We start from the raw sequence: 25,012 nt of genomic DNA on the forward strand, positions 1-25,012 counted from the left end.
CAGCTGCTGTGACACTGGAGATAAAATAACAGAGGGAAACATGTCAGCCTCCTCTCCATGCTTTCTCTCTGTCTTCAGATTTTATGAGTACTCACACCTCAGGGATTTCTATTGTTGATGCAAATACCCATTCTCAGGGACCGATTTTATATTGACTCAAGCAATACACAGGCTCAAGCGTACCACAAGTGTTTGTTAAGTGGTTGTGAACAACATCACTCATGGCATTGATCCCTTTCTTCCTTTTCTTTAATTTTCTTCATCTTCAAAACACGGCAGCTTTTCAACTGATCCCTCCCCTGGGCCTAGTACTATTCTTTCTCCTCCACTTATACATCATTTTAACACAATGCATTAAGACACTGTCTAAACTAATAATGTAATAGCAGCAGTTTTTGGTTTTACCAAGATATTGAGCTGGACTAAAACAACATCGCTTGTGTAGATTCCCTTTTTATTTTGTCCACCCTTTGTAATAGAAGCAGGAAAATAAGAGTAAAAAGACACACAAAGAAAGATTTCAGTGTAGGAATAACTTTGTTCACGTCTTTGTGTATCTCTGTTTAATCTCATTTTGTTCTGGCCTCAGAGAAAAGAGCAGAGGGCTCACAGCTGGACTGAAACATCTCATTCTGTCAGTGAGTCACGAGCTAATCAGTCCGGTCCCTATAGTATAAAACACACACACACATGCAGTGTCATCAGATCATTATAAGTCTAATTCATTACTTGATAACACTAAATAAAGCGAGCACAGAGCACAGAGGTCATGATGTGGAGCGGGAAACATGCAAAAGCCACAGCTGTCAACATTAATGAGACAGTCTGATAAACGCTCACAGCCTCAGGCTCCACATGTGTTCGTCCTTCAGGCCTCCGACTGAACGGAGATTAAACACTGGCTGCACTTACAATTAACTTATTCAGCAGAAGGCAACAGAGGATGTGTCTTCTCCATAAGCAGTCAGGGAAAAGACAGGAGACAGACAGGGGGGAGCAAGGAGGGCGAAAGGTGTGGAAATATTGTTGTTATAGATTTAACATGGACAGATTTATTTAGTATAATAAGCGTAAGACTGTAAATATGACCTATAAACATGCTACAGGAGGTTAAACTGTATGGGGGGTAATGTCAAACCAAACTGCCTGCAGAAATCTGTCACTTTATTGTGATCTTGACTTTGAATTAAACTCAAACCGGTTGATGCTACTTTTCAGTGGTGCATAAGAACTGCCACGCAGCACACACACACAGGAAGTACAATACAAACTCTGAAAACTGATCAGAATGTTCTTCTCCAAGCAGTGTGAACATCTTATCTTGCTGATTACAAGGATGGGGAACATTTTTCCTCTCATGGACCATTTCACTTTTTGAACCTATTCTTGAAGGGCCATACTAGAGTGAACAAATAAAGTATATTGCATTAGCTTCTCTAATGTGATGGCTGGAAGTGGCCTTTGGCGAGATGCCTGGTGTCAGATAATAATGATTAATATTACACCATCAGCTGTTTTCGGCCAAAACAACTTGCTCAATCCTCCCCATTGGTAGTACCATGCACGGCTCACAAATTAAACTCAAACTACATCAAATCCTCCCTCTAACTAGGCAGTGAACCCACACACAGAAATGACAAGGTAGTTAGTTTGGTATTTGTTGCATTTTCCATGCGTGTGTTTTTCTGTATCGTGTGTCATATCAGTAATCTGCTCTGCGATGGTTCCTCCAGACAAACTGACTCTTTGTTTCTATCAGGTCTGCAGCAGCAACAAGGCTCCTTCTTAAATCCTCCCTCTGAACGAGGTTTCAGCCTCTTAGCTTTGAGCTGGCTCACCACAAAACGGGCCTGTGTCCCATTATTCCCATCAGAATGTGGTTATGTGAAAGCTGCTGGTTGGACCCAGAGACTCTCCAGTGCAGTGTTAACTTGATCAAAACACATTTCCCCTTGAAACTCATCCAGTTTATCATGTTTCCAGCTGTGGTGATGTTGGAGTTTGGCCTGTTTCATCACAGTGACTGCATCTGGCAAACCGGCTTCTCTTCTACTTCAGCAAGAAAACAATTGTCCATTTTTCTTGGAAATAGGACACTAGACTTCTACTCTTCTGTACTTCACAGTAGCCAAGATGCTTGTCAGCCATGACACATAACAGCCACCTGCAGGTTTCCTTCAGTCTGACATATGTTCTACCATTCTATCTCATTTCCTTCTATCACAGAGTTTCATACCCTGGAAATATTCACCCTGAAAGAAGATGACTGTAAAAAAGAAGCTGGTTTAAAAATATTTATGCTGCAGATTTGAAGTTCAGATCGTTGAACTGTAAATATGTGTTGTGTATATAAAATGTGCATGAAGGATCTATGTTTAAGAAACATTTTTGCTAAATAACCAAAAGGGGTCAATAGTGCATGAATAAACAGATTTCATACTTTCATGTGGGTGTAGAGTGTCTTATGTGTTTGTTGTTGGTGAAGATCCGACAGATCTCCCTGTTTTTAAGTTGTTAAACATAAAATCTGCTCTACAATCAGTTTAAAGTAAAGTGCACAAGAGTAAAAACAGATTACCACAAATGACATTTAAATTATAATTAAGAGTTGTTAGATGTTGCTTCAATCGACTTCTATACCAATGTAAAGTAGCTCTGATTTTTGGAAAACCCACAGACTTTTTTCTTTAAAGATGAGTCAAGTGCTGTGTCTCAGTTTTACACTTCATCTCTACACGTGGCGATACAGACTCCGTACATCAGTGGCCACTTGCAGAGCGAACTCTGGGTCACTGCCCGCGAGCTGCTGATGTTTAAATATGGAGCAAACCTGCCCTGCAGCAGCAAGCCTGTTAAATGAATTGAGCAAGATGAATGGTGATGATATGAAGGGGAACAAGCGCAGATGGGACACTTTGGTTCATATCGAAATATTGTTGATTTGCTCACTCATTTTACGTTACGTCAGTGGAAACCAAGCAGAGACACAAACACAGTGCCCTCTGGGTAAGATGTGACGGTGAAGTGTTCCCTCACTCCTGCAGCCCACGAGGAGTTGATCTCACCGAGGTCTCTTGAGTTTTGAGGGGACTGGAGAACACTGGAGAAGGATGAGGCCAAGGCAAAATCAGTCAGGGCTTGTTACACCACAGCTGGAATAACTCAATGACCTATCTCCACCTTTCCATTTCATTTGAAATAAACTGAAGAAATCATCATATTGCCACAGTTCTTTAAATAAAGCCTCTGCAGAACTGTTTCTTACAACCTTACAAGATGTTCCGCAGAGAAAAGCTGTGCTGGTTAGAAACCTCTGAATTTCAGTCAATAAAAATAACAATCCGAGAGGAAACCCAACACTTTTTCCACATATATTCAAACACTAGTGCTTTTTCAGTAAATCTATTTTACATTAAATCAGTTATGGACTGTATTTGCATAGTGTTTTTTATTGACCATTCACAGGACTTTACAAGCCCCATTCACCCTTTCACTTACACATGCACACAGCAATTTGGGGACAGACACATCAGAATGCTGACAGGAGGAGCCAGGCATCGAACCACCGATCACCTGGTTACTCGACAATGAGCCACAGCTGGAAGTTATGGATGTGAATCTTTTCAGTGGCTTCTGTTTTCTTTCTTTTCTTTTTTCATGGAAAGATGTGTGTCTTCACAGCAATGACACTAGATGGCGGTGTTGTCAAGAGGCACAGGGCTTCCTCTTATCAGAAACAACCAGTTTCTGCAGACGTGGAGGAAAATGTGTCCACTTTACCAAAACACTGTTATTATATAATTCATGGATTTCTTCTTTCATGATGCAGCAGGAGAGAAATTCCATTATTTACCTGCAACAGTGAAATTTGCACCGTGCAGTTTGGATGTTGGGGGAGATCAGCTCTTCAGATGAAACTGCTCATTCAGCTTGTGGGCACATCAGTGCATGAAGCAGATGAGCTGTTTCCATCCTGCTGATGATCGGTCCATCACATCTCAGTCACTCAGATGGATCAGAGTCAGCTCTCACAGTCAGAGCAGCTCTGGGTCCACACTGTGTCTAACTCTGTGGCAGTGATCCGACTTTATCACTGTTAATGTGAATTGCCTGATAGTCCAGAAACGATAATTCTATCATGGTGTATTCTCAGATTATTTTTGTTGTGTGACTGAGCTCAAAGAAAGAAATTCAGCAGTTACTATTTGTTTCATGCAAGATCTCACTGATATGCATTTCCGCTCTGTGTTAATAGAGGGCGCTATTTTGCAGCATATTAGCCATAACTACACATCAATAATTCATTGTTTTCTAATAGGTCAGTTTTCGGTGTCACATAATGTATGTAATACCGCTGCAATTTTTCACTACCCACAGGATCAAGGCATGTTTAAATATCTGCTGTCTCCAGTATGTGTACTGTTCTTGAATAACAAGGACCAAACTTTACACGTTTATTCTATTATGAAAAATTGTAGACGTCTCTGTTATCATATGACTGTCCTTCACGTTTAAGCAGCCACTGAAGGACTTATCTGTGACACAAATGGACAATTTGTATTTTTACCAGAAACGATAGAACCATGACAACGTTGTAAAAAACAAACTAACAAGTACCTGGCAAAAGACTGGGTCTTATTTTCTTGATATTTAGTCATTGTCAGGGACCAAGCAGTCAAAGGACAAGTGAGCACAGGATTTCTACTTTTCAAAAGATGGAATTTATTTCACCCAAAAATAAAATAAAATTGAGTAAATGAGCAAGTTAACAGAGGTCAACCAAACACAACTCTACTCAAAAATACTGTGAACAAAACATACGACTAACAAAGAGACAAAGTGGTGACATATAAGCTGATCATTTGGAAACGATGGGAATAGGCAACAAATGGAACTCATGCAAAGAAACTCCAGCCCCTCCACTCCCACCCTCACTCACCACTTCTTTTAGCTAAACCAGGAGGGAGGACTGGAGCAGACACAGTTACACAAAGACAAAAGAAACTGAATGAACACATCTAATAATGACAAAGCAGTGTAAACTAAATGTGTTCGCCTCATTCAGAATACAATGTGATGTTAATTAATGTCACTGCAAAGGAAATCAAACCAGTGATAATGATGTGAGTGTGTAAACAATTGAATCTATACAATCTTTGGTGAGAGATTGTGAATTTTATCATTTATGTTAATCATGAGGCTGTGGATACGGCCATCACAGTCAGAAACTTGAATTTAACACTGTCACATTCACAACAAATATGAATATAGATGTCTATATCTATTTGTATATTTAATCTATATCTACTGTTTATAATACAAACATTTCAGAGACGTGAGCAGAAGAAACACGCTTCTTGTTTATCAAATCCCATTAGACTTTATTTCTTTGACTTTACAGATCCCATTACACATTTAACATCATGAAAATGACTCTGATTTTAAAAATACACAGATATTGACATCTCATGTCTGACACCATCTGAATACTTTACATATATGTAATTTCACATTATGCAAAAAGATCACATTCTCAATGTGATGCAGGAGGCGAAGCAGCTGTCACATTAACTGCAGATCAACAACAGAACGACCATATTTTACATATACTGCCATCTATACAAAAAATTAGTGTTTATGTTTTCATATTTACATGGTGTTGAAATAAATAAAATAATGTATCAGATCAGTTTTGAGGAGTGTGAAAGTTTAGTTTGGCACACATTGTGTTTATTAGTTCATTTTGAATATATGTTTTTTTCATGTCCTGCAGGTTGAAAACCACGATCCTGTGATGAAACGTTGCCTTTAATAACATGTGGAATTCACACCATGCAACAGTAAATACCCACAATAATTATCATTCCAGTAATATACCAAACTAAACTATAAAATTATTGCACAAGACAAAATGTTTCTCTGTAATATGTTTACTCACACTGAAATGCTGCATGAAATGTTTATATTCAAAACTTTGCCACTTAACCTGGATACAACTTTTTCCTTGGCACATATATTTGTAGGTCAAACATTTAACAATATTCTGGCATTATAGGGGAGGAGCTAGAAAAATATTTGTCTATAATTTGGTTCAATATATTTCTATAGGAGAGGTATTTTATTCTCATTAAGCTCGTTTCCTTTACGACACCCTAGATTCACAAAGGCTCTGTATCAAAATAGACCCTCACAGCACCTGACTCATTCACAATACGACCACATCCCCTTCGGCCTTTTCTATTTCATATTCACACTGAGAAAACAAAGAAGCAGAATTTCCCCGATGGAGCTTGTTTTCTTCCTTCAGATTTTGTTTTGTTTGTAATTACTTGATCATCTAAGAAGATCGCTGTACAAAGGAATCGTAGGTTCTCTGAGAACATAGAAGCAATGGGAGCAAATAAAGAATAATATTATGTTTGGTCTGTTTCTTTTACTTTACAAACTATACAACAATATACTTAAAAAATTCACACAACCATTAGCATATTCAGATTTAGGCAGTTTAAACAGAAAATATGTCATATGTATATGACTAGCAGCCTATAATACAAACCCTCCCTTTGGTAAATGAACATGGCTGAAAGTTCAGAAAGAGGTGAGGTTCACATGGAAGTTCAAACTGTTCTGTTATTAACCCAACTCTCCCGTCATGTTACCCCAGTCAGTCTGTTTGTTTTTTATTAAATTGCACGTCAAATAAAATGATCCTATTAAACTCACATTCATCATGTGTATCATTAAGCTCTGCACTGAAACATGGAAAAAAGCTGAGCTCTGGCTCCTGACTTCAAGTGAACATGGCTGAAACTGTTGTGGTGCACATGAGAAAACCGACGTTATATTACAACAACAAAGAGCTGCTCTTAAATAGTGGCAACTGAGGATGTGAGATAAACCTGCTGGTGCACATGTGCAATACTTTTCCAACTTAATTTGAACCTCCTTTCAAAGGCTCCTCTACTCCAGAGATACGTTTCTGCTTCCTGACTGATACAACCTATTATACCGTTTGAGTTTAAAATGTGCACACCCATTGCACATGGCCGTCTGTCGCAGCTATAATCTATATTCTAAACTCTCCATGTCTGCAGATGTGAAGCGTGTAATCCTGTAGCGTGTAACAGTCAAATTGCTCACTGCATGTTGAAGCTACGCGAGTTACTCCTCTCAGATAACGTCACCCGGCTTTAGTCAGTTCGTCAAGTAACAGTCGACTAGAGAAAAAACAGATAAAAGTACAATCTTGTCAAACTCTTTCCTTTCTGACCCAGCTCTCCCTGGAATAAGACCCGTCAGCTGTGAATAAAGGGAACTGGCAAACCTTCAACTTAACTTGAACTCCCCACAGAACTAAAAGGTGTGACCAAAACAAATCAGCAGTGGTGAGGGTAGACAGAGAATCAGGTCATAGTCAGGACACTTGCAGAAGGGACTAGTAGTGATTCAAGCTGGATAATATCAAATCATTGGACAAAATCCAGGCAGATCAAATTGACGCCAAAGGTGCTGACACCACCGCCTCAGCACGGTGAGGAGGACATTTGTTCGTAGTCCGGACACTTGAGGAGGGCAGGGTAGTTGGAGGTGTTCATCTGGAGGGAGGCCTCGGAGGAGATGGAGGAGGCACTGCGGCCTCGACCGGCCCAGGCGTCTGGGTGGAGGAACTGGCCGGAGTAATTGGAGCAGTTGCTGAGTCGGGGCCGGTAGAAGCCCTGATGGGGCCGGTACATTTCCTCCGCTGTGTAGCGCTTCATGAACAGATACACCGACATGACTCCGGCCCCCTGGGGGGCACAGGGCAAAGGGACACAAGGTTTACTCTTGTTAGATCATATTCTTATAGGGTTAGTGCGGTTTGTGAATAGTTTCAATTTGACCTGATTACATTATGAAATGGAAGTAAGTATACAATTATCTTAAATTGAAATTGTAAGTTAAAATAAGGTAAGTGTGTGTTTGTTTGACGTGATGAAGCAAGTTCAGTCGAACAACTTATCTTTGTGAGTTGAAACAAAAGTGTATCTTCAAGTTAAGTTCACTCATGTTTTAAGGCAGTAGGTGACCTTTGGCTTCAAAGTTTTACCTACTTGAAATTTGTTAGAGTGTATTAGCTATTAAATTGTATACAATTAATTATTTCAAGAGTTTCATAAACAAGTATGTGCAGATGAGTGTTAGATGGCAGAGAAACATGCAGGTGTTTTATTATTATTAATGATAGAGTGAACACTTGAATCATGGCTTCGTTAAATGTATTCCTGCATATGCACATGTTTGCTACAGATTTTTCTTTTTTCTTGTCTTTTAATTCCTTTTCTTTTAATTAGTCCTTTATCGAAATTAGTTCACTTGAGTTATACATTTCAACATTTCCTGTCAGTGTCAGGTCAGGTTAGGATTAATCTCTATAAACAGATTCTGCATGTAAATGTCCACCATCTGTCAACGAGGGACGAGATTTGGGGGCTGGAAGCTTCTGGTTTCAATTTCTAGTTTGACCAATCAGGTTTGAGCAGGCTGTGGTTGCCCACAGGTAAACAGTCTGTTTGGGCAGCAAACCAGTCAGAACACATTGAACAAAATGCATCAGCATATAAATTAATCTGCATTCATAGCTGTCGATAAAGATTGGTCAAAATCTCGACTGGACCTAAAACAAATACAAAAAGTATCACTGTTTGTGTTTATTGTGAAGAATCATTTGACTTCTTAAATTCAAACTGATGCTATACACCACAAGGACACAATAGATATACGCTATTAAAACTGTCAACATGATGGTTTGGTTAGGTACGAAAGGTTTAAAGTATCACTTCCATTATGTGACATTATCCAGATTATCTGTGGTGAAGTTACCTCAGTGAGCAGGAAGGAGATGGCAGCAAAGGCGAACGACCAGCCATACTTGTAGCTGAAGTAGGCATCATTGGTTTTGGTCCTGTTCAACATCTCGTCATTAATGTTGGAGATGTACAGGACCAGACCAACGACCAGAGACAGACCTGTGGGGGGGCAGGGAGACACAGGTAGATTACATTCAGACACTATATCAGTATAAATGAAAGGCATTATTCTTGTTACCATACATCAACCTGTGCATTGAGTAACAACAGATTTTATTAGAACAAAAACAATAAGTTTAACTCTGCAACATGCCAACAATTGATATTAAAAATGTTTTTCCCTTTAGTTATTTCACCCTCTTAAGTATAATGTGTATTTCTATATGTTGTGTGTTAAATCCAAACCAAGACCAGTTACCTGACAGGATAAAGAAGATTCCAGAAACAAAGGCCAAGATGGTGCGATGAGGTCGGATGTGGCCGATGTTGCTGAGCACAAAACCGATGAACATGAAGAAGAGGCTGACCAGAGGGAAAGGTGTGGCAGAGCGGATCATCTCTGGAATGAAAAAGAGAGGAAGAAAGAGAGGAACCGATCTGTTTGAGTGGAACTTAATGAGAACCTGGGAAAAAAACAGATACTGTTAAGATTCATTTTTTTATCTGTGACTCAAACTTTTAATGGAAAGTTTTCCTCTTCCTGCAGCAGCATGATATTCTCCAGTGAGGTTGGACTCATTCTGTGTGGAGCTAATATTTAATGGGTTTTAGGTCATGGTTCCTCACTTATTTTCAGATGGAGCTGGACCTTCCTGCTGTGAGCAAATGGTACGGAACCTCCCAGAAGTAAAGGGAGAGTGTGGTACTCGTTTCCAGACCCCCATTGTGTTCTCCATTACACAAAATGTCACCAGCTAAGTGAACCAGATGTCTGAGGCCATAACCTTAATGGAACTGGCTATTTAATTAGTTGGGTAAAGTTTGAGAAGGTAAACTTCAGTGGTAGGTGCAGAGGTGTGAAAATAAGAAACGTCAGCACTATCAGTCTCTGCATTTTAACTTTCATCACTTTATTAGAACGAGATCAAGCATGTAAATTAAACAGGCATCTACATAAATCCATACTGCTTCTATTTTCCTTACTTCTGCACCATTGTTGGTCACTTGTAAGTCACACCTGCTAACACAGGGGGACCAGGCTTTAGCTATAAGAGCCAGTACATTATTAGATAAATGAAGTATTTAGCTTAGTTTCCTTTTCTGAAAGCTTTTACAAATGTTTAAGTTGGTTGTTATTTGTACTGATGAACCCTATTTATTTATTTACAATATTTATATGATCTTGTGTATTTTGTTGTTCTCTTTGCCATTATTTTATCCTAATTTTCTTAACTTCTGGTTTTAGTTCTTTATTGTAAAGCTCTTTTTCCTCCCTCATAAAGTACAGTACAACAATTTTTTTTGTTGATAACTTGACATAATTGGTTGCCTAAAGTATTCTTCATCAAATCATGGAAATTATTCGTCGTGCTGTCATCTTTTTTTATATTTGATTACTGAGATTACCTTTGATGGCATCTATTTTAATGGCTGCACTAAAGTACTTGACACCCTCAATCATTTTTGCACAGAGACAAAGGTTGAAATCTCCCCCCTCATGTACAACCACCTCTTATCCCGAAGTTCTATACTTGATAAAAACCAAGCAACCATCTCTGATGAGTAAGGGGATGAGAAATGATTGAAACCTCTGCAAAAAGCCAGTAGATGAAAGTAGAATTAGGACTTTTAGACTAGATGCTCTGTCATCTTTGCAGTGGTGGTGTGAGTCTGCATAAAGTAACAGACTCCAGCATGAAGACACAAGGGATATGACATCTGACAGCATCTGTAGTCCCAACTGCTTGTCTACACACCACCAGTACTTCTGTGTATCCGTGCATGTTCACCCTGCAGTGAGGTCAACATGAAAGTGGCCCCCTAACATGTATACAAGGCTCTTATCTTGAAAACACCGGCTTTGGGGATTGGACTAGGAATAGCATGAACCATGCAGAGATGGTAGCTTAGTACGGAGGCGTGGACTGAGGTTGTGTGCTGTATATGATGACTTTATACTTAAAGGTTCAGTGTGTAGAATCTAGTGACATCTAGTGGTGAAGGTGCATGTTGCAGCTGAATACCCCCCACCTCACCCTCCCCTTCCAAACATGAAAGAGAACCTGTGGTAGCCTTCAGTTAAAAACTCAAAAGGTGTTTAGTTTGTCCAGTTTGGACGACTGTAAAAAACATGGCAGCCTCCGTAGAGAGGACGTCCGGATCAGGAGGCGGAGTCAGGCCTTTTTTTCACTTTCTTTAACACTTTGACTGTCATGATTTGTCGGAGAACAATCCATGGATCTTGATGAAGAATATCAGGCACATTTAGGGAACTGACATGAGTGCGTGAAATTTGGTGCAGCTTGACTGAATTTAAGGGAACTATTGGGCCTTGGCGGAGGTGAGCGCTCTCCTGAGTACCATTCTAGTTTTCTACAACAGTTACTTACTGAGAACACTAACAGTGGACTCAGATGTCATCTGGACATTGGTGGGCATCACATACTCGATGGTAAAACATCGACCTTTCTCCTCCCCTGGAAAAAAGGACAGGAAAAAAACATATATTCAATAAAGATTCAAATGAATCTGATGCAGGGTTCAGCACATCTATACAACTGAAGAGTTGCCCACTGTGACAATGAAAAGTTAAACCCAGAAGAATGTACAATATGCTGGAAGAATACATAGATAAGATAAGACAGACTTCATTGTTGCAATGGGAGATTTGCCTTGGACGTCTCAGTGTCTGCAGCATGAAGCCACATTGAAAAACAACAACGACATGTGTCCATTACGCCATTGAGTTAGAGAGGGTCGTCCACCCACCAGAAGGCCGGTGGTTTGATCCCTGGCTCCTCCAGTCTGCATTTCTAACTGGGTGTGCTGACAGAGTATGAACGGCGTCTGCTCTGCAGATAGAAGTGCTGTAAAGAGCTCTGAGTGGTTTATAAGACGGGAAGAGTGCTATATAAATACACTCCATTTAGCATTTATTTTATTTATCTTTTTGTGCTGGAATCAGTAAACTCTGTGTCACGGCTGTGAAACAGTCTCAGCTTATTTCAGTGAAGCTGTTGAATTAAAGTGTGAAATCAGCAGCTTGTTTGACATCATACACATCATCTACTGTCAGTTTTCATATGAGGAACACCCTGCATAGCATCATGACAGGTTTCTCGTTATCACTCTGACACATGGAGGAAAAAAAAAAAAGTCTGGCACAGAAACACAGTGACACACAAACACACAATCTCTGTCAACACACAATAAACCTCACAAGCAATGGGGTGTTGGTTAAGGTGATATTTTGTGTTTCAGGATATTTAATTTGCTTTCATAATGCATGCAAGTGTTGAAGACCCATCGTGGAAAAAGAGTTTGTATCAAGTCAGAACCAACATATGTGTTTTCATTAAACACTGTGTGTGTGTGTGTGTGTGTGTGTGTGTGTGTGTGTGTGTGTGTGTGTGATCAAGCATTTTACTTACTTCTTGATAACATTACATAGTGTGTACAGTATTTACAGTCTGTGCACCAGTGAATGGATTATGATAGGCAGACTTATATATATATATATATATATACATACAACAACACACTAGACCATGTTGTTGCTGCACTGTTGCACTTAATGCATGTTTTTACTATGACCAATCTATGCAGTATTTGTGTGTCTGTGTATAGTTTATTTGGGCAAGAGAGAGGAAGATGAAGTGATGATCACAGTAGTTGAATGAGGACTGAAAGAGGAAAATCACAACAGGTCAGGCAGGTTTCAGGGAGTGTGTCAAAGAGTTGTAAGAGGGTAGAAAAGGACACAACATGGTTTAAGTCTACTGTTGCTTTTTGCAGTTTTTCTCTCTTTTGGTTTTGAAATCAAATCTAAACCCACACTGTATAATCAGCCTCTGTGGTTCCCCAGGGTTTCCCTCCCGTGGGTTGTTAAAATGGCACTTAAGAACGTTTTTTTAGTGAGAACGTAAACGGTAATTCTCAGCCCTCTCAAATGTAATTTCAACAGAGGGAGATAATAACATCACTGAAAATGTTGATTATGCTTTCACAAGATAGAACTAATGACGTGATTATGTTCAGTCAGTCTTGAAGGAAGCCACCATCACTTCTACTGAAGATTTGTGATGGGTCATTTACAGCAGAATGAGTAGAAAATACATTTCAAGTTGTAAATGTTTTAATGATTCTGTCTAACGCAAAACTTACATCATAAATGTATGAAAGATAGATTAGATAGAACTTTATTGATCCACACATTGGGGAAATTCACTTGTTACAGCAGCAGGCAGGTCAAAATGTGAGACAAGAGAATAAAAATAAAGAATATAAAGTTAAATTAAAGCTGAGTATGTAGATTCTGTATCAAACAAACCATCCCTACTCTTACAACGAGACCCGTAACATGGTTTGCAGTCCTTTTCTGAACATATTGATTTACAGCAATGACACAACCATAGATTGTACTGTATGTGCAGGCAGAGATCCTCTACAACACACCTCTAACAGCCAAACAGCTGATGAACTCAAACCAACATCAATACCAGTCAAAACAACACACAACCCTCGTCCTCTGGCACAAAATCACGCTGTGTTACTAGTGTGCACTAATTGTTTCTGGGTCAAACACAATGCACCAGTTAAATGGGCAATAAGGCCACTCGATCGCCCCTAAAAACACACACTGGACCATTTGTCCATTTTATAGCATCTGTTGCCTAATCACAATTTGAACGATCAACCCTGAAACAGGACAGAGCGGCTCAGGCTGTGTCACAGGGGTTAATGGAACGATTCAGCAGTAAGTGGGGTAATGTCACAGGATCATTTCCAGGTTTTCAGGTTATAAATGCTAAATGTGTAACATATGACAGCAGACATATCTTTTTGCTACACATCCAATAAATGTCTGTCATTGCCGGAAAAAATGACAGAAGTGGATACCTGGTTTATTCTGGGACAACACTTGTCTGGAGAGATGGGAATCTAAGAAAAGAATCAAACTGAGCCCTTATCGCTCTCAAGGCCTCCGAGTGTGCCTCTGTAATGTTGCAGCTGGGGAGGAAACATTTTTTGACAGGTAAATGGACTTTTAGCGTTCACTGTGGAAATACAAACCCTCCAGCGGTACCAAAGTGCAAAAAGTGTGCAGGTCAGAAGAAAGGGGAAAACAGCAGCTAAAGAATTTAAGGCTTTCTGCATCAATCCAGAGAGCCTCTGATGCCACAGACTGTAAATCAGCGATTGGGTGGGTCACAAGGGAAGAGGTGTTACAATGCCATCCATCAACTGGAGTAAGGCAGAGAGAGATGACATTCAAAGGAAAGGTGCCACAGCTGCACATGGAGGTGAAGGAGTTGAAGGCAAAGTTGAAAAGTCCATGCTCAGATTTTCCAACACTAAAAGCAAAGCCTTGACTTCTACAATTGCAGCAACCTAGTGGTTAAAGAACAAATGTAAAAACACACTTTATGGTGCATATGCAATTGAGATTGCATTGAAAAATGGGCAATGAGGCCCAGATTCAACAAAACTGAGGATAGAGCACAATCAAACAATCCTGAAGCACAAAGAACATTAAACAGTTCTGGTCGGAAACATTAAATACCTTAGCACAAGTTGTGATTATTACTTGAATCCAAATCTAACTTGTATATATATAAAGATAAATGGCCAAAAAAGGAGCGCGTCTGTTTGAAAAATATATGTTTAAAAAATCCAACACGATGCTCTTTGACGCAAGGGTTGTAAAAATTGGCTAATGCATGGCAAAGATTGAAAATGTACACCGGCCTTCATCAGTGTGATTATCTTTTTTTTAATCTTTGCCATGTATTTGATTTCCATATAAAGATTTTCCCATTATTCTGTCATCTCTTTCCTTCCATAATGGCTTCTATCATAGATGAAGATGCAGGGGTCATCACCAGCAGAGTCAAATAGAAAGGGACTGATGTAAAAGTACTTTTATGTCTTTGCATTAATGTCTGAATGAAAAACATGAAAACTGCTCCACTCTGTTTAAATGAAACATGCAGAGAAGTATTTGCGAACCTGTTACTTAATAAAACAAAAATCTTACACAGTTGCTCTAAAATATTGCTTTAATTTTTGCCATATCACTGCACATGATAGGTTGACTACCCAGTTGACTATGTACTATGTTTTGAGTACTTAATATGTTGCATACTTGTATGTTCTGTCGACTTGTATGTTTACACGGATCAGATCTCTCAAGGATCAGAGAGAAACTGCATTTCAATCCCGTCTACGTCCTGTACAAAGCAGAATTGACAAAAAAGTTGACTTTGACTTTTCACCAGTGATGCCAAACAAATTAGTCTCCACCAGTTGCTGAAAACACTAGATCTATGAAATTATAAATCCTGACTAAAATATAAAACTCTTACGTGTTTGGATTTATGTCATCTCATATGTTTCCGGCTTCATGTTCTACTCACCAACCAGGAAGCAAACCCTCCAGAGACCAGAGTGCAGGGACATGCGTATCTCGGTGCTCTGGTTGAGGGGGAGAATGACGCCCTCCTCCAGGTACAGCCAGTAGTCGGTGCTCACGGCGATCCCCAGCAGGCCCAGGGCGCTAACAGCGAACACGCTGCTCAGCAACGTCAGCACCTTCCTGCCACATATGCTCATACCACAGCCTCAACAGCAGGGGGGCGCCGCCGGCAGAAAGGAGAGCTATAGCAGAGGGAGGAAAAGAAAAGAATATATATCTTCACCACCTTTATCGAAGTGAACAGGACAAAGTTAGTGTGAAAACCCTCCTGAGAGCAGGAAATGACAGATGCATCTGTGGGTTGTCGGTTGGTAGTGAAATCTGGGTTAAAATATATGGGGTTTGTTTCATAATTCATATTCATTCCTGGAAATGAAGATGAGTTGGAAATGAATGGAAATAAATACATGGGAATATAAAAGCAGACAAGCATAACTGAGGAATTTCTTCCTCTCAGCTAGGAGAGTTTCCCTCTCCTCCAAATCCCCCTACAGAATTTAAATAATCACATTGTGCTCGGCCAAAAGCTAAGCGGGGAATGTTTGTTTTCCTCACAGCCAAAAGAACTGAATGATAACTCATATAGCTAATCAAACACAAAAAGCTAAGTTGTGTCGCTGTGTTTTCTGCTCTAATCATGCACAACTCCTAACGTACCCAAATATCTTGTCTAAATCCAGCTTCTCATGTGAAGCAGCCTTGCAGATGGTGTACAGTATGTGTCGACATATGAATGTGTGCACTTGTCACACAAAACGCTGAATCCGTTGGTATGACGGCTGATGCCCACATTCGCAGGAAGCTGCAGCGCTGGAGTGCCTGGCATGGGATACGTGTCGAAAGGAATTGATTTTACATAATGAGTTCTCGGGGCGCTGCGACACTGAGCACCCACTGGGAGAGGGGAACGGATGTGTGAAAGGATTAAAAAAAAAACATCGGAACTTTTAAAAAAGATTTGTAAAAGTTTTCCCCCCCCCCCTCAGTGGATCAACTTCTTGGATGAAAAGCCTCAGTAGAAGAGAACAGGGAGATGTCCCCACGTCTGTCTGTCAGCTTGCGGTGCAGAATAATGTAGAGGGGATGAGGTGTGAAGCTCGTGGTTTTAAATAAAGCTTTTAAGAGGATGCAGAGCAGACACTGGCAATAAACTCCCTGCACTTCATATCTTGTTTGTAACAATTTACACTAATCAACATTATAAAAACAATAACACTGAATAAAAAAGAAATTAATCAAGCTATTTTGTCTGTATATGGTTAAATTGGCTAAACATATATATCCTGTAGCTTTCACTGCGTAAGATAATTAATAACCATGTGTTCCACCCTCATCTGTCTAATGGGTGTGAAGCCTGTTGCTCCAATTCATATACACAAAGGGTGATAAATCCTTGAACACTTGTTGCAAGCGTGGCACAAACTATGAATATGCTTTACACACATGTGCAATTTAATTGATCTACTCAGTTTTTTCTTAGTTTCTCCCCCTTGTATGTAAAATGTCTATTTGTATTGTCCCTGTTCAGCAAAACTCATGTTTGAGAAGTTGAAATTAAAATGTATCGTCTACAAATGTTGCTTTAGGTTTATCTTGCATGTTCTCATCCATGTGTAAGTATGCATGCTTGGAGTTATTATAACTCGTCTTATTACCCTGACAAAGAGATTATTTGTTTGTTTGTTTTTTTGTTTGTTTGTAGGCAAGTTTACGCAAAAACTACCGGTCAGAAGATCAAAAAACTTCAGAAAGAACCCATTTAGCTTGAAGAATTTTTCTTGAACATTGCTTTGACAATTTCACTTATTTCCCAGGGAACAATTCATGGATCTTAATAAAATCTTTGAGTGGGCCTGTTGGGCCTTGGCGGACGTATGTGCTCTACTAAATGCCGTTCTAGTTTTAATTAGATTAGACATTAATAGACCAAGGCATAATTCTATCTCCGTAGTCTTCTGATATAGAATTTTTAAGATATAAGACTATGACAATTGCCTTGATCCAGAATAAGAAAGCTTGGTCTCTATAGTCACATATTGTTTTATAACAGTTTAAACTGCAACTTTTAAAACGTCAAACGGTGTAAAAAAAAAAGAACAAAAACACAATTTTTGCTGCCATATGTGTCACTCTCTGTCTGCTGAGACTCAACCTGCCCTCGAACTGTGAACCACAGGTTGGCACATCATTCCAAACAAAGCCCTGGTGATTGGAAGTGGTTAAGATGCATTCACAAGCAATCAGAGTTCACTACAGCACACACAAGCAGCATTAATGAGAAATGACTGTCATTAAACCCCAGCTATTCTTGACCATGGTGCAATCAACAGCCATTTATTTACAATGTCCATATAATGGCTCTACTTATAGTCATGTAGCATCAAGCTATTCCACTAAATATACCTTTTTATGTTATTACACTGTACGGGGGGGCTACTTTTAGTCACACAGCACGAGAATGACACGGTGAAGTCGTGATTTATCTCTAAATGTGGGCTTCCACAAATAAGGTATCATTACTGACAGAGAGCAAGGAGCTATTCGTGCTGGCTGTGCCTTTCAAGCAGCTACAAAAATAGACCACTTATTGTAATGATAGGGTGGTGAGGACGCTAAAAATAGCCACAGTGATATCATTAACTATTATGTAACAGCACATGTTACATACTGTATCGAAAAGTTGGTGCACGAGTTTCCATAGAACACAAACCAAGTATTCAAGACATATTCGCTGTATGTTTTGCAACACCGGCCAACACCATGGTGACATTCGCATGGTTCACATGTCAACACAGACACTATTCAGGTCAAGAGCGAGATCAAAGAACAAGACAAAACAGACACCCGATGAATTTATGTGATTTCCCCAAGATGAGAAGAATGAAATCCCAAAACAATGTTTATCGGTGAACACAACACACAACACATCACAGCAACACAGAGAAGTTGAGCAACACTGTAGCTGGCTTTTAAAGTAGGAAAATATAGAACTGAGTTCCTGTTACTTCGGTAGCTTTGCTTGATTAATACACACACACACACACACACACACACACACACACACACACACACACACACACATATACACACACACACACACACACACACACACACACACACACACTGTCAACATATTCAATCTTTTATGAATGCTAATTATTCTCGTTATTGTTCTGGTCTCCGAAGGATTATAAATGGCGAGCTTTGATTTGTTTTGTTGGGAAATGTTTCTCAGTAAATGTTCAAAGCCACTGAGACCAAACAAAAAGCCTTTTAGTCCCTTCCTGCCTCCAAAGGGAAACACAAAACACCTCCTCTCTTCTGCGTAAACATCAGTCGTTCCATTTAAAAAAGCTGTTTGAGTCTGAGTCCTATCCAGCCTAAACATGGTAACAAAATCAATAGGAGCTTTGCAGTTGTTTCCATAAAACTTGTTTGGATTGTGCAAAAAGAGAAACTGCATTTTTTTAGTTCACTAAAATAACATGTCATATTTTAAAGGTCTCACATAGAGGACCTGTAATATCCCCGATGATTTAACTGAAAGTAACAAAATACGGTTTACGACTTCAACCATTGATGTGATACTGAGCAGGGCCACTAGGGGTCCAGAGGCCATGCTGGTAACAAGTATAAGGCAGATGCACACCACCGCTGGAGTAAAGGGCACGTCACCACCATAAGTAGGTTATTCCTCTTGTCTGCTGTGCTAACACGCTCCTATAACCTCCTGTCAACTCTAATTTCAACAGCTCACTGCCAAAAATACCTCCTTCTCCCAAAAACACCATTGGTGATACAAAGGCAAGGGAAAGAGTACTTCGAGAACAGATCTCCACGGCAACCCTAACCCCACAGGGCAGAGAATAAAAATCATTATGAAACGTTTAAATATAATTGACACTGTGCTGTAGTGTATAACAGCAAAGCTACATACAATTCTGACTTAAGTGATCATCTTTCTTTTTCACTGATGTTTAAAAGTTGCAAAAATTGAAGTATCACAAATGCATATTTATTTGGGGAGATACAGTGACTTAGTTTTCCTCATACTTATCTGACTAATTGGAGAAATGCATTGATAAAAGACTTTGAATTAGCTGTATCACTGTGGTCAAAAGCATTGACTGCCTCTGCAAATCAATCATAATAATTTGTGGCATTTGTCGGTCTCTGTCGAGGGTTTGTCAGCGTCACTGCATGCATCTCTTTTGGCGTGCTTATTGACCCAGTTACTGCGGCGGCGAGAGCGTGACTTTGAGTGCAGTCCCTCTGCTGCTTCGGACGTGGAGCGGCGACCATAACACTGTGGGTTTGTGGTTGTCTGATGTTACTGGGGCTGATTGGAGGAGCCTGAGGACAACAACCGTCCAGTGCACGCGGGGAGAGGAGACGTGTCATCAAGCCACGGACGCAGCTGGGAGAAGCTGGCAGCCCCCGTCATCGGCCTGCTGAAAATCTGCTCGTGCAGTTTCAACAGATGTCATACAGGGAGAACACTGCACATGCCTGTGAGCATACACAAAGTCCTGCACACATCATGCAGAACTACGTCAGACTGACAAATGTCCGTAAAGAGACAGTTGTACAACCAAACATCATGTACCACACAAACCACACACTTGTGCACGAATGTCATACATTTGAGTCCACTTCACTGACCCACAAATTGTTTATAGTCACACAATGTTGTCTTATTGGTGTCATATGTATAAAGAGGGAGAATAAAGTGTCATTATCATGCAATGTTTTTCTGTTGATGGTTCATATAATTATAAAAACATAACTATGGTCATTAATAGCATTACTACCTCCACCAAGGAGGTCATGTTCTGGTCTGTGTTTGTCTGTTTGTCTAATACTTTGCAGGATTACTCAAAAGCTACTGGACGGATTACCATGAGAACTTGGTGGAAGGATGCAGTATGGGTCAGGGAGGAAGGGTCAATTTTAGTGCAGATCTGTATTTCTTTAAAATTGTGAATTTCTAAAGAAATAATAAAAAAGATAATTTTTCTTTGATAAGTGCTGAGAAATCACATTCACAGTTCAGACTTTGTAGTTTTCCCATAATACTCAGTTTTAACAGACACTATCCACTTCAAGGATTGAAAGCAAGGAGGCAAATGAAACATTCACTTCCTGCGGCGAAGCAAATCTGCAGTGTGGCTTTGCATGAACTGAATCTTTGGTGAACTTTGACCCGGGATATTTGCTTTGCATTGGCGTATGTGTGACGCTAAGAGTCAGGGTGGATTCTAATTGCAAGTGACTCTTCCAAACTTTAGAGACTTTAGAGACGACATCTTTTCCACATGTCCTCATATATCAGCTATTATCTTAGTTGGCTTCCAGTGGGGAGCTAACAAGCTCAAATGATTTCTCAGTGGTCTAATCTCGGAGATGCCTCGGCCCTCCCCTGGAGGGAGAACGAGACACAGCAGTCCAAGCCGACTCCCTGCTGTAGGCCAGTCAACTCGCAGAGCCTCAACTGGCAGAGAGAGAGGTGATGACAGTGCAAGCTGTCAACACAAAGAATTCATTCTCACCTCCTCTCCACATTACTGTATGAATCGTGGGATGCAGGTTACAAAATCAGTCTGGCTGCTTTTGATGCTGCCACACATTTTCATATAAGCAGCTGAACCCGGTGACCTAATGTGGGAGGTCTGTTCTTCCTTTGCCTTCCCTCACCCCCAAGACTCCAGAGCAGGCTGCAAAACGCACTACATCTCTCCTCTGTAATGTCGGATCATCCTAATTGGATTGAGCAGTTCTGGATACAGCCCAAGTCTTTCACGCTACTCCAAAGGCAGTTCCCCTATGTTTTTTAGCAAATGATTTTGGCCCTCAGATGTCACCCCCTGCATGTTCCTTCATACGAGATAATGAGCAGAAAGTGTACGTGTAGCCCTTAAGTCAGTTTCTTCTCATCATTTGATCACAAATGAGTGACAGTAAAGATTAACTGAGAAAGGTTGATCAAAAACGTTACAAAAGACCTTCAGGGACCCAGTTCGTTCCAAACTTTGTTTGCATCAGGGGTAATTATCCTTAACTACTTCATTTCATGGTTACAGAAGACAAGTCTATTCAATCTAATAAAACCCAACTAAAAGGCACGGCAGGGATTTTTAAACTGGTTGACACACCAAAGACTTGACACAAAAACAGTGACCTACAGCAATTGCACTATAACATCCATTTCCCCATGTTTTTTGGTTTTGAGAGAACAAATCTCTCAGTTATAAGTGGTTGACTTGGCCCTGTCGCCAGGCAACACGATACAGAGAGGCCTGTAGTCGAGCATGAATGAACTGATGAGCGAGTCCCAATACAAGGCTTCCTATCTGCTGGTGCATTTAACATGCTGGAATGGGGGAACAGAGGAAAGTGGGAGGACAACAAAGAGACGTGCAGTTGATTATATATAGAGAATAAACAACATGCAGTCATGAAGTCATTTAAACGTGTTGCTCTGTCTTCATAATGAAGCGTTATTCTCCTCACAGCATGAAATCATCATCCAAGACATGGATTTACACTTTAACTAAAACATAAATGAATCTTGATATAAAAAAGCTAAAAAAAACAAACAATGCCAGGTTTAGGGTTTAGTAAAACTGTCCAATGAGGACATTGTGCATGTCCGCGTTTCTGCATATGTAATTTGAATCAGACATTCCTATTAATGTCGACCTACAGCCATGTTTCGACACATTGGTAAACTGTGAGCAGTGAGTGTTGCTGAGTTGACAAGACACAGGGTTGGATGAGAAATGGAGGACGACTGCATGAGCATAACAACAGGACACACGAATGAGCTGTAAATCCATTAGTAACACAATCTATGAATCCCTGAATCTTTGGGAAATAATGGCCTTTTTTTACTGGACTGTAAGACTGCAGGAGAAAGTCACATATCAGAGATGACATAAAAAAAATGACTGACTGACAGCCAGGGCCTCTGAGAACATGGGTAGGATTCTGCAGAGAGCTGATTTCCTGCAGCATTTTAATGATGCTATTAGTCAAAAACAATGTCTGATAAAAACAGCAGGGTTTATTCAAACTAGTCACACAAAACCTGTTAATGTTTCTTTAAAAAACATTAGGATAAACTGGGTTTTAAATCAAAGACAACAATCTCAAAATAATAGCATGCAACACATTTCGGTCTATCGCTCATTATTAGACTATATCGATGTTCGTCTCACCACAACAAGTAGTTTTCCATCTCAGTGGGTGTGAGTATGGCCAGGAAGCAGCCTCTAATGGACAGAGACTGGAAACAGTTTCTCTTCCACAGCAGCAGAAAAAATGTAAATAATCCCCTGCAGCTCACACCGTCTGAATTTGTGCATTAACAGCATTTGTCTGGCTGACACACTGAGGAATGGATGTCAGCCAAGTAGGCCTGTGGGCTGCATATGGCTGCCGACGTTTCCCAGGTGAATCCAAAAATGTTGCTCATGCAGAGTCAAATTACTGTCGAATCTCAAGTTATGTACCTTGCAGATTTTTTAAATGACCAAACTGTTCTAATTCATTTCTGAAACTAAGATTAAAATACATATGCAACAAAAATCTCAGGAAAAACATGATTGTGAATAATGCCAGAGAGTCAGTGAAAAGTTCCCAGATTCATCCATTATCATGATATAAGAGTATTCTGTGTGGACATGGTGAAAACATTTTGAATACAAGTCTAATATCTTTCTAAAGGACATATATAATTCCAGAGGGAGGTGGGACTCAGATTTGTTCTATCTTGCAGGGGGTCCTTGGCTGAGAAAACATTGCAAACCTCTGATTTTATCTGAGTCACTGTGGTTGTTGCTCTGTGGTCGAATCAGTCAGTGGATTATTTGTTGGCTTTAGTCTCGCTGCTGGAACCGGAGCCAGATGTTTGTTATTCCTGCCGTTTAATGCTTGGCTCCGGTTCAAATCTCTGTCCGTGGTGCTGAACCCGCTCACACGCGGTCTCGTGTTAAACAACCATTCGATGACCGACTCCGACCATTCAGCGTGTTGTAGAAACACCAAGGTAGAGGAGGAAATTCATCTACACACTGTTTGTGAACATCTTTACTCGACTTCACTTCTTTTCATTTTAGTTGCGTTTGTAGGTTTTTCATTACAAGTTGTTTAATAGCACAGAGGACACGTTTCACAGTATATTCCCCCTCTTCTCCCTCTTTCTTGTTTCCTCTCATCTCATCCTATTCTGTCTTTCTTCCAACCACAGTGCATTAGTCTATATAAGGAATAAAGATATAATGAGAGTCATTGCGCACTTTTACCAACAATGAAATGTCGAGTGAAACAAACCCAACTCAACTCTTCACAGCAATTATAAAAGCAGAGATCGTCTGTTTCACAATGGAAACAAAAAATTCGTGCCGGTGGACATTTACAGTGAAACATCCCGTGCACGAGAAACAATAACCAATAAACAAATCAGTAATTTCTCCTGCACTGATGCCAAAAGACGCATACAATGATTTTAGCCCTTTACCTTCACGAAGAAGACTCGTAGATGAAACCACAGTTCTTCCTCCCCCACTTTATTCTTCCTCCTCTTAATTCTCTCTCTTCTCTTTCCTCTCGGTTCCACTCGCTCCGTGTTGTCTCGGGTTAGTCGCGCACTGAGTCTGTGGCGTATCTCGCGCTCCACTGTTGAGACAGACCGAGCCAATGGTCTGCTGAGCGCGCGGCGCGTGGCACGTGGTACACCCAACTTCAACCTGCGCTCCTGAACTACACGCGCTGCACGACTGCTCAGGTGCAGACACATTACTTTATATTCCTTGAGGGAAGGATGTACTCTGACACAGACATGAAAAGTAATCCCAGCATAAAGCATATCCACAGCACAAGTACACACCAGGCACAGCTTCCAAAGACATTATCACTCATTCAAGTTTTATTTCAACTCGGCAATACATTGAGGTAAAGATCTCATTTATAATATGAGTACAGAAACTAAAAGAAACATTGACAGACACCAAGAAAAGAAACAAGAGCCAGAGCAGTGCATACAATTTAATTTATTGACTCAAACAAGATCAGCTGGGGTAAAATAAGGTGAGATTAAAAGCTTAAATTGCCCTAAAGATAAAAATGAGTTGAGCTTCAGATTGTTCTGTAGATGTTGCAGGTGCATGATGAGAAAAACCTGGATTCAGCTCAGTAAAAGCAGTTGGCACCTGCAGTGTAATCCAGCCATTTTAGCATTTTTGATGAGAGCCCCCATTAAAAGACAGCAGTGAGGTGATGTAAATGGGTAAAAGATAAATAAGAACCTTATAGCTAAATAAAACCAAGTGTGTTTCTCACCTAACAGAGAGGGAGGGTCATCCAACATATAACTCAAAATGATGACGCATGCATGTATAAAATGTCACCATCTAAAAGAAAAGGAAAGTTACCTCAATTAAGATCTTTATGCATTGCAGAGGGAGACAATTAGCCCAGCAATAAAAAATAACATAGTTGTGTCAGGTCAGGTATACATAGATTGATTCAAGAT

General features: G+C 40.1%; 1 protein-coding gene across 1 annotated transcript; it reads right to left on the reverse strand.

Annotated features, from left to right (window-relative positions):
* Nucleotides 1-6,080: 6,080 nt before the first annotated feature.
* On the reverse strand, nt 6,081-24,243 carry cacng5a (calcium channel, voltage-dependent, gamma subunit 5a). Its single transcript, XM_034592702.1, has 6 exons — nt 23,999-24,243; nt 15,422-15,662; nt 11,396-11,482; nt 9,265-9,405; nt 8,860-9,005; nt 6,081-7,787 (listed from the first exon to the last, which is right to left on the reverse strand). The coding sequence occupies exons 2-6, from the start codon at nt 15,615-15,617 to the stop codon at nt 7,524-7,526; spliced, it is 834 nt and encodes a 277-aa protein (XP_034448593.1). The 5' UTR covers nt 15,618-15,662; nt 23,999-24,243; the 3' UTR covers nt 6,081-7,523.
* Nucleotides 24,244-25,012: the final 769 nt, after the last annotated feature.

The sequence above is a fragment of the Hippoglossus hippoglossus genome, chromosome 1 (assembly GCF_009819705.1).
Source record: "Hippoglossus hippoglossus isolate fHipHip1 chromosome 1, fHipHip1.pri, whole genome shotgun sequence".
Lineage (NCBI taxonomy): Eukaryota > Metazoa > Chordata > Actinopteri > Pleuronectiformes > Pleuronectidae > Hippoglossus > Hippoglossus hippoglossus.